The sequence below is a fragment of the Lonchura striata genome, chromosome 1 (genome assembly GCF_050655825.1).
Source record: "Lonchura striata isolate lonStrDom1 chromosome 1, ASM5065582v1, whole genome shotgun sequence".
Taxonomy (NCBI): Eukaryota; Metazoa; Chordata; class Aves; order Passeriformes; family Estrildidae; genus Lonchura; species Lonchura striata.
In genome coordinates this window covers 654682-665008 of record NC_140703.1, presented here as the reverse complement: position 1 = coordinate 665008, position 10327 = coordinate 654682, and the positions used below count along the sequence as shown (strand labels likewise).

The following is a 10327-nucleotide window of genomic DNA, read 5'->3' as shown; positions in this document are numbered from 1 at the left end:
GTGCTTATACTGTATGTACCTACGTTGGCTTATGTTGTTTGTGCTTATACTGTACGTACCTACGTTGGCTTATGTTGTTTGTGCTTATACTGTATGTACCTACGTTGCCTTATGTTGTTTGTGCTTATACTGTATGTACCTACGTTGGCTTATGTTGTTTGTGCTTATACTGTACGTACCTACATTGGCTTATGTTGTTTGTGCTTATACTGTATGTACCTACGTTGCCTTATGTTGTTTGTGCTTATACTGTATGTACCTACATTGGCTTATGTTGTATGCACCTCTGTTGTGGCAATTATGATCGGAGCTGCCTTGCCCGGGCAAGTAGTCACGCTCAGGTAGAGCAGTTATAAAGCTTTGCCGTTCATCTGTTCTCTACGGGGTTTGGGGTACAACACTGATGGGCCCAGAGTTGGTATAGCTCCTAGCTCTCAGATAGTCAGTCACTGACCGCCTCCCCTTGTCTCGTAGGTCCCCGGGTCCCTACAGAATTTCCTGGAATCTACCATTTGACATGGAGGTCCTGCGGTCAGAAGAAGCGTTTAAGCATATTCTTCAGTGCAGCGTTTCACGTAAGGGTGGCAGCCAGCGTGTCAGCAGAAGAATGTGTGAGAGTGTGACTGTCTGTGTCTGTCTGTGAGAGTTTGTGTGTGCTTGTGTCTGCAGCTGTGTGTGTGTGTGGAGCAGATACAACCTTGTGTGTATGGCCTTTGCCTTTCAGGGGGGGTTTTCATCAGGCAGGAGGATTTTTTGGGAGTCTCCGGAGCGAGTTGCCGTGAATGTGAGTTTGTGCGTAACGCGAAGGGGGCGTGCACGTCGGCGGAGCGTTTTGCGCCGTTTTTGTTCCGGGTGCGTCATAACAATAAAAGCGTTGTGGACTTTTCTGAAATGGAGACACGGTTATATTGTGTCAATATGTATTTGGCTTGTAGTACATTATATTGTTCTGTCTTTGCAGTTGTTCCTATCTTTTGATGTATTTTGCTGTATGTAAATTGGACTTGTACTTGTGTGCCTAGGTATGATGTATTCTTTGTTGTATTTGTCTCTGTACTTGCATTTGTATGCATTGTTTCCCTGTGTATTGCTGAAGTTTAAGGGAATAAAGATTAATCAGCCCTAATAATGATGCCTCTTACCCTCTGCCCTGCCCACCATTCATCTCCTGTCTTTCTTTGGTGTGGTTGAGTCCTATCATTTTCACCCTTTTTCTCCCTTTGCCTCTTACTTTCCTCTTTAGTCTATTCCTCACTTTATCCTTCCATGTGTAACTCTTTGTCTCTGGCTGTGTTTTCCTTTGTTTCCATTTCTAACACATCTCTATGTTTCTCTAACCCTATTTCCTTCTCACCCTATTTTCTTCCATTCCTCTACATGTATTTCCCCATGTCTCTTTGTCTGTCTCTTTCAATCTAGGTTTCACTATGTTTTCTTCTTTTTTTTTTCTTTGTCAGCCTTTGTCTTTCTAACACTTGCTATCATTGTCTTTGTCTCTGACCCTTTTTCCTTTTCTGTCCAACTTTAACTTTTTTGTCTAACTCTCTATTTCTTTCTCTCTTGAACCCTACCTTGTGTTCAGTCTCTCCATTTGTTTTCCTGTAGGTTTTCAGCTCTATTTCTTCTTTTTCTTGTCTCTCTATTTGCTTTTCTCTTTCATTTCAAGTGCTTCCTTTTCTGTTTGTCTTTCACTCTTTTTCTCCTTACCCCTCCTTTCTTTTGCCTTTCTCTTTCCAATCTGACTTTTTTAGTTTTTCTTTTTATCTCTCTTTTATTTTTCTTGCTCTGTTTTCTTCTTACTCTCTTCCTTTTCTTCTTCTCACTCTTTCTTCTTGCTCTCTTCTTCTCTCTTCTTCTTCCTCTCACTATCCTCGTCTTCTCCTCGCTCTCTCCTCTTCTTCTCACTCCTCTTCCTCCTCTCTCCTCACTCCTCTTCCTCCTCTCTCCTCACTCCTCTTCCTCCTCTCTCCTCTTCTTCTCACTCTCTCCTCTTCTTCTCGCTCTCTCCTTTTCTTCTCACTCCTCTTCCTCCTCTCCTCTTCTCACTTTCTCCTCTTCCTCGTCTTTCTTCTTCCTCTGACACTCTCCTCTTCTTCTTACTCTCTCCTTTCACTCTCCTCTTCTTCTCACACTCTCCTTTTCTTCATCTCACTCTCTCCTTCTCACTCGCTCCTCTTCCTCCTCTCTCCTCACTTTCTCCTCTTCCTCCTCTCCTCTTCTTCCTCTCTCCTCTTCTAGTTCTCTCTTCTTCTCACTCTGTCCTCTTCTCACACTCTCTCCTCACACTCTCTCCTCTTCTCACACTCTCTTCATCTCTCTCTCCTTTTCTCCTCACTCTCTCCTCTTCCTCCTCTCTCCTCTTCTTCCTCTCACTCTCTCCTCTTATTCTTCTCACCCTCTCCTCTTCTTCATCTCACTCTCTCCTTTTCTTCTCACTCTGTCCTCTTCCTCCTTTCTCCTCACTTTCTCCTCTTCTTCCTCTCTCTTCTTCTTCCTCACTCTCTCCACTTCTCACCTCTCCTTTTCTTCTCTCTCTCCTTTTCCTCCTCTCTCTCTCCTTTTCCTCTCCTCTTCTTCTCACTTTCTCTTCTTCCTCCTCTTTCTTCTTCCTCTGACTCTCTCCTCTTCATCTTACTCTCTCCTCTCACTCTCCTCTTCTTCATCTCACTCTCTCTTCTTCTCACACTCTCCTTTTCATCTCACTCTCTCCTTCTCACTTGCTCCTCTTCCTCCTCTCTCCTTTTCTCACTTTCTCCTCTTCCTCTCCTCTTCTTGTTCTCACTCTCTTTTCTTCTTCTCACGCTCTCCTCTTCTTCTCACTCTCTTCTTCATCTTTCTCCTTTTCTTCTCAGTCTCTTCCTCCTCTCCTCACTTTCTCCTCTTCCTCCTCTCACTTCTTCCTCCTCTCTCTTCTCACTCTCTCCTCTTCTTCTCACTCTCTCCTCTTCTCACACTCTCTTCTTCATCTCTCTCCTTTTCTCCTCCTCTCTCCTCTTCCTCCTCTCTCCTCTCTCCTCTTCCTCCTCTCTCCTCTTCCTCCTCTCTCCTCTTCCTTCTCTCTCCTCTTCCTCCTCTCTCCTCTTCTTCTCACTCTCCTTCTCTCTCTTATCTTCCTCCTCTCTCTCTCCTTTTCTTCCTCTCACTCCTCTTCCTCCTCTCTTCCTCTTGTCACTCTCTCCTCTCTTCTTCTTCTCACACTCTCTTCATCTCTCCTTTTCTTCTCACTCTCTCCTCTTTCTCCTCTCTCCTCTTCTTCTCACTCTCTCTTCTCACTCTGTCCTCTTCTTCTCACACTCTCTTCATCTCACTCTCTCCTTTCCTTCTCTCTCTTTCCTCTTCCTCTTCTCTCCTCCTTCGCACTCGCTGCTCTTCCTCCTCTCTCCTATTCTTCTTCTCTCTCCTCTTCCTCCTCTCCGTCTCCTCTTCTTCCTCTCACTTTCTCCTCTTCCTCCTCTCTCTTCTTCCTCCTTTCTTCTTCTTCTCACTTCTTCCTCCCACTCTCTCCACTTCTCACTCTCTCCTCTTCATCTCACTCTCTCCTTCTCACTCTCTCCTCTCTCTCATCTTCCTCCTCTCTCCTCTTCTTCCTCTCACTTACTCCTCTTCCTCCTCTCTCTTCCTCTTGTCACTCTCCTTTCCTTCTCACACTCTCTTCTTCCTCTCACGCTTTCCTCTTCTTCTTGCTCTCTCCTGTCCTTCTCACACTCTTCTTCATCTCTCTCCCTTTCTTCTCACTCCTCTTCCTCCTCTCTCCTCTTTTTCTTCTCACTCTCTTGTCTTCCTCATCTCTCTTTTTCCTTACTCTCTCCTCTTCCTGCTCTCTCCTTTTCTTCTTCTCTCTCTCTCCTTATCACTCTCTCCTCTTCTTCTCACTGTCTCCTTCTCTTTCTCTCTTTTTTTTCCTTTCTGTACTTAGAATAAAAAAGCAGGAGTAGAAAATACTGTGCTCCGAGGAAGTAAAAAAAGAAAACAACTTTAAAAATAAAAATTTCTACTCCCTGGGAGCATCAAAGTAAAAATAAAAATTTTTACTCCCTGGTAGCATCAAATTTTCTACTGCTGCGCCTGACAATATTTTTGGGTAGGGGAGGGGTCTGTCTGGTAGCCACACCCCCACCCTGAATCCTCCCTCTACCCTAACCCCTTCCCTGACCCACCCTCCACCCCCTCCCCCACACCCTGACCCCGCCCCTAACCACGCCCCCAATGCTGACCCCCTCCCCCTAACCCCCACCCCGTCCTTACCCCCTCCCCTGGCCTCGCCCCCAGCCACACACCCTCCCCTGACTTCTACTGATACCTATTAAGATACGTATAAAAATCTGAAATAAAATATAATAGGAATAAATGTAAGAAATTATGAAAATATAATTTTCCATCAATATCCATTACAAATCCGAATGTGAATATAAATATGAAAAATAGAAAAATAAAGCATATTGAAATGCAGCTTAAGAGGAAAGCTTTTTTCTTTCGGTTCCTATCGGGTCGCAGGCAGGCTTTTTGTTCCGTTCTTTCCCGCGCGGACGCTTTGGGGCGTTCGCTGCCGAGGCCGTGCCGGCGGGGACGGCGCGGTGCTGCCGCCGTGTGGGCAGAGAGCGGTACTGCAGCCCCCCAGCCAGTGCCCGGCAAAACCACCGAGTGGCTTGGCGCGGACTCGCTTGAAAAGTGCTGCCGCCTTGTGGGCACAGGGCGGTACTGCAGCCCGGCTGCCTTCTTGGGAGCGGCTAGGCACGGACTCGCTTGGAAAAGTGCTGCCGCCTTGTGGACAAAGGGCGGTACTGCAGCCCGGCCGCCCTCTTGGGAGCGGCTTGGCGCGGACTCGCTTGAAAAGTGCTGCCGCTTTGTGGGCACAGGGCGGTACTGCAGCCCCGCCACCCACGGCCGCCCTCTTGCGAGTGGCTTGGCGCAGACTCGCTTGAAAAGTGCTGCCGCCTTGTGAACACAGGGCGGTACTGTGGCCCCACCACCCACGGCCGCCCTCTTGGGAGTGGCTTGGCGCGGACTCGCTTGAAAAGTGCTGCCGCCTTGTGGACAAAGGGCGGTACTGCAGCCCGGCCGCCCGCGGCCTCCCTCTTGCGAGTGGCTTGGCGCGGACTCGCTTGAAAAGTGCTGCCGCCTTGTGGGCACAGGGCGGTACTGCAGCCCCCCCAGCCAGCGCCCGGCAAAACCGGCGGGAGGGGCGAGGGGCGGCAGCGAGCGGCGAGCGGGGCGGTGTCTGTGAGTGAGGGGAGGGCTGGAGGCGGCTCCGCGGCGGCGCCGGATTAGGATGGCAGCGGCGAGGGAGGCTTTCTGTCCCGTTCCGGCCGCCGTCCGTACCGGAACGCTTTGTGCCTTTCTGTCCCTCGCCGGCCGCCGTCCCCCACGTGTCGCGAGCCCGGCGCCGCCGTGATGGCGGCGGGCGGTGGGACCGGGCTCGGGCGGCTCTGGAGGCGCTGCTGGAGGTGGGATTCGGGGCCCGGCGCGCTGAGGGCGGCGGCACCGGGGGGACAGCGGGGGAGGGCGGGCGGGAGCAGCCGGAGGGGACCCGGCACCGGGAATGGGATTGGGGGGGGGCGGGACACACGGACAGGCCCCGGAGCCCTCGGGACCCCCAAAACTCCACCGGGACCCCCCAAAAAACCCCCCGGGAACCCCTCAGAACCCTCTGGGACCCCCCAAAAATAACCGGGAGCCCCCCGGTCCCGCAGGGCGAAGGCGCTGGCGCTGACCGGGAACCGGGGAGTGGAGCCGGCCATGGACTGGTGAGGGGGGACCCCAAGAACACTCCCGGGACCCCCAAAAATACCCGGCGGGATCCCCCCAAAACAGCCCCGGGATCACCAAAAACAGCCTCGGGAACCCAAAAATTCCCTTCAGAAGCCCCAAAAATCCCCCTGGGACCCTCAAAAACCCCCTGAGACCCCCAAAATTCCCTTCAGGACCCCAACCCCCCCCCCCAGGACCCCCAAAATTCCTCCCAAAAACCCCCTGAAACCTCCAAAATTCTCCCCAGGACTCCAAAGCCCTCCCTGGGACGCCCAAAATTCTCTTTGGGACCCCAAAACTCCCCCTGTGACCTCCAAATTTCCCTTTAGGACCCCTGAAATTCCTCCTGGGACCCCCAAAACCCCCTGAGACCCCAAAAGTCCTCCTGGGATGCCCCAAAAACCTTCCAGAACCCCCCAGGACCCCCTCCAATTTTGGGTCCCCCCCCGATTCGGGGTTCCCTCCGGTTTTTGGGTCCCCAGGCTGGTGGCTCATGAGGACGACCCCGACTCGGACCCCGAACTCCCCCCGGGTTTGGGGGCGCCGCCCGCGGGCCTGGGGGGGCCCCGGCAGCCGCCGGCCCCCGAGGACGAGACCCAGAAGTGAATTTTGGGGGTCGGGGGGGAATTTTTGGGTTGGGGAGGAAAATTTGGGGTATGGGGAGCTCAGGGATATTTTGGGGTTCAGAGTGGTTAATTTGGGGTTTCAGGGTGTTTATGGGCAGGGTTTTCGGGTATTCTCGGGAGGGCTTTGGGGTATTCTTTGGTGGGTTTTAGGGTATTTTTGGGTGGATTTTTTGGGATATTTTTGGGAGGGTTTTGGGCTGGTTTTGGGGCATTTTATGGTGAGTTTTTTGGATCTTTTTAGGAAGGTTTGGGTATTTTTGGGTGGGTTTTTTGGGGGCATTTAGGACGATTTTGGGGTATTTTTGGGTGGGTTTTGGGCTGAAGGCGGCTCAGCGGCGGCGCTGGAGAAGGATGGCAGCGGCGAGGGGGGCCCGGCGGGGCCCTGCCTTTGCCAGCCCCTCCTGCCGCCCTCCTTGGAATGGTTTGGGGCAGTATGGGGTTATTGAGGTAGGAGTAATTATTTTGTTGTTGTTGATTTAATGTGGGTTTTTTTTGTTTGTTTGTTTGTTGTTGTTGTTTGATGTATTTGGTTTGTAGAGCAGGAACTGTAGACAGAATCCTGCAGAAGTAATATGGAATTTGTCCTCCCAAAACCCGCCTGGCTTCCAACCACTTTCAGCACGTGGTCTTCCTTAGCAGCACATGGTACCCCACACTTGGGAGCCGGTGCACTCTACTTTTCTCTCCTCCTTTGCTGACAGATCCTGCTGAGGCTGAGGACAGAGCCCTACCCCTACATGGACAAGGCAGCAGACCTGGTTCGGGAAGCCAGCGTGCTCCAGGCTGCTCCAGGACTCTGATCAAACATCAGCATCCCCGTCTCTCACGTTGATGGTATGTGGTAACCCCTTAAGAACAGAATTCCACCTTTTCTAACCCTAAGCAGCAAACTGGGGATGGGTAACTCTAGAAATCTAGAAATCCTGTCATGTAAGGACCTCCAGGTTTCAGCCCTCCGTGTGTCCTTGGTATCAGAAGCTGGAATTGCAGAGTTGCCACTTTACCTCCAAACGTAATTTTTGATGTGGTTGTGCCACTTTAACAGTATATGAAATCTCTCTTCGTGTTCTTGCAGCAGCATTTTTGAACTACAAAGGAAATCTAGCCCTTCTGCCCAGAGCTGTTCACAGAATTGTGGAATTCCAGATGGGTTTGGATGGGAAGGCACCTTTTTTTTTGCAGCATTAGATTTTTGCAGCATTGCAGCTTTTCAAGCTTCTAAGTTACTTCATTCAGATTTAAACTCTCTTGAAGCATGCTTGATATGGTTTGTTTTTTTCATTGTTATGTTAGTTTTTGTTTTGGTTTTAATTTGGCTTTCTTTTTTGCCTGGCGTAGGAAAATTTTACAGCTCTCACTTTTTTCTTCTCCAGTTGAGTATTACCAGTGTTACCTTCTTAATTCAAAAACCATTTGCTGTATGGAAAAAGCACCTTGCCTTTGTGAAGGGCCAGGTGGGAACTGTTTTAATGGCCAGTGGCACAGCCCCGTAGCACACAATTCCCAGGAAGTGGGGAGCCCTCTGCCAGGCAGAGCCACCTGGCCAGGTTCCTGCGGGTGCTGCTGCTGTACCCGGCTGATGAGGTGAGAAGCAGCTTGGCTTTACTGCCAAAATAAAACTCACCCGTTTTCCTATGAATCCCAGCAAAGTGGTCCCAAAGGCTCTGTCACTCAGTCTCTGCTTCCATTGGTGTGGAGAGGCTGGATCCCAGTTATCACCCCAGCAGTGCCCCTGCCTCCCTTTTCCCCACTTTTCTGTTCCAGTCGTGCGAAACATTCAGGCTTTGTTTTCTTCCCCCTGCGGTTCACTGCAGGTCCCAGAAAACCCACAGGAGGGAAGATCATTCCTTGTGCTTCCACCTCCAGGTGAGAGAGGAGATGGTCACATCCTAGGAGCCTGATTTTGGAATGTTTTATGGAATTGGCCCAGTGGCTTTTACTTCTGGGGTTCCTGGAGTCTGTCCGTGGCAGGTCCAGCCCGTGCTTCAACTGAGAGCCCTCAGTCCGCAGGGAAATGAACCTTTGGGGAAGTTCTTACAGCTCTGCTTAGTGCTTTATGAATGGTGATGATTTTCTGGAAGTAGGCTGTCCATTCTGACCCTTTTTCTTCCCTCTCCCTGCAGACTGTACCTGCTGAGAGGCTGAGGTGAGACCAGGATCTGTAAAATCCCTGACTCTCCGTGTTTTCCTGAGGCTGAAGCCGTGTTTGCTGTCAGTGACGACAGGGTGGGAGATGCTAAACACTGAAAACTTTGGGGTTTTTCCCCTGAACTCCCCAAGACTCTCTGCAGCTGTGCCCTGTCTCTCTCTTGAAAGAGTTTCTGGATTTACAAAGGTTTTTACATTCTGCAAGATTTATCTATAACTCGATTAAAAAGAATCATACTGTATCAATGTGGTGTTAATTACTTTGTTTGAGTCGGTTAATTAAAGCAAATTGTTGGTAAGGGGTTTGAACATCCCTTAGTTGGAGCTGGCAGCTCTTATTTAATTTCTCTTCATTCCTTTAATTTCTTTCAATTATTTCTTGAGCCATTACTGCAATTAGGATGTACAGTAAGGACAAGAGCATTTCTGCCCTGCTGGATTGGGAAATCCGAGCCCAATTCCTTGGAGAGATTGAGGGGATGGGGATCTGTGCCTCAAGCTGGGTTTTGACAGTGGGAATTTGGTGAGGAAGGAAGAGGAGAGATCCCACGGAAAGTGGCTGAGGCCAGTTCCGCTGGCTTTGGGTGCTCCTACCCCCGAGAAAATCATCCTGGCTGAAGGGAACTGGAAGAAGCCAGGGGGCTGCGCCGGGGGCTGTGCAGGGACCCCAAACCCTGGTCAGGGGCGCTGGGCAGTGCCAGCTGCAGAGGAACGCTGCAGAGGGGCTGCGCTGGAGCCCCTCAGCTTCCATGCAGAGATGCTGGCACTGCGGGGCTTTCGGGACACTGCCGAGAGGCTCCGCTGCCAGAGCCGGGGAGTTCTCCCGTTCTTTTCTGTCGTGCTGGGCACTTGGCAAGTCCTTAGAGCCCCGCAGGCTGCCAGTGCCAGCGGAGCAGCTGGAATCACAGACGGTCACACAGAAATCGGGCTGGGAGAGCAAATGAGCCGTTCCATGTTGTTTTTCACAACGCGTTTTGGATTTATACCAGAATCTCTTCTCTCCCCTCAGACCCCGTACCCCTGAGTTCTGAGTTTCCTCACAGAAATGTCTCGGCCTGCACCGGGAAAAAGAAAATTCCCTGGCACGGCGGGGAGCGGCGGGGTTTGGGGGTGCTGGGGCGGCACGGGGGTCCCCGCGCCCCGGCCGGTCTCGGTCAGCCCCGGGAAATCGCCGCCGCCGCCGGCTCGGCCCCGGCGCCGCCCCGGTGCTCCGGCCCGAGAGAGACCCCGACCCGCCCGCCGGGGCAGAGGCGGCACCGCCGGGAGCCGAAGCGGCAGCCCCGGGCCCATCCCGGCGGGCCGGGAGCGATGGCCCCGCCTCCATCCCGGGCGGGCCGGAGCCTCAGGGGCGGGGCCGGGCCGGAGCCTCAGGGGCGGGGCCGGCGCTGGCTCAGGTGCGCGGGACCGCGGGGCACCTGCGTGGGGTGGGGCCGAGCTTATTTAAGTGCCGGGAATCGCTGCAGCCGCCATTTGCTCACTCGGAGCGCAGTGAGGGTGGTGGGTTCTGTGCGGGCTCCGCAGCTTCGCCCGTCTCTCCTTCTCCCCCTTTACACTTCCTTCCTCCTGCTCCCATTCCCCTTCTTTCCCTGCCTTTCCCCCGTTTTCCTGTCCTCCCCAAAGCCGACTGCTTTCGCTCCCCTTTTGTGCCCCCTTCTACTCTTCCTTCCTTCTGCTCCTATTCCCCTTCTTTGTCTTCCTCCTTTTCCTTCTCGTCCCATTTCGGCCTCCCGTCCCACCATCTACCCTTCCTTCGTTTTCTCCATATTTCTGTTTTTTATCCCCTTAACCCACTCTCCCTCCTCCCC

General features: G+C 52.2%; 1 protein-coding gene across 2 annotated transcripts; it reads left to right on the top strand.

The window, feature by feature from the left end:
- Positions 1-5302: 5302 nt before the first annotated feature.
- LOC146768546 (UBX domain-containing protein 1-like) lies at positions 5303-8764 on the top strand. 2 transcript variants are annotated; one of them, XM_085571563.1, is made up of 5 exons: positions 5303-5444; positions 5691-5744; positions 6231-6350; positions 7076-7596; positions 8498-8764. In XM_085571563.1, exons 1-4 carry the CDS (start codon positions 5392-5394, stop codon positions 7083-7085), a joined length of 237 nt encoding a protein of 78 aa, XP_085427689.1. In that variant the 5' UTR covers positions 5303-5391; the 3' UTR covers positions 7086-7596; positions 8498-8764. The 2 variants fall into 2 exon arrangements, 1 of the variants encoding a protein (XP_085427689.1); XR_014952772.1 differs by lacking the exons at positions 5303-5444; positions 5691-5744; positions 6231-6350; positions 7076-7596 and adding an exon at positions 7603-8240.
- Positions 8765-10327: the final 1563 nt, after the last annotated feature.

Coding starts and splice junctions, on each gene's coding strand:
- LOC146768546 (XM_085571563.1), top strand. CDS start 5,392: ATGGCGGCGGGCGGTGGGACCGGGCTCGGGCGGCTCTGGAGGCGCTGC. Junction 5,445..5,690: donor CTCTGGAGGCGCTGCTGGAG/GTGGGATTCGGG, acceptor CCGGTCCCGCAG/GGCGAAGGCGCTGGCGCTGA. Junction 5,745..6,230: donor GTGGAGCCGGCCATGGACTG/GTGAGGGGGGAC, acceptor TTGGGTCCCCAG/GCTGGTGGCTCATGAGGACG.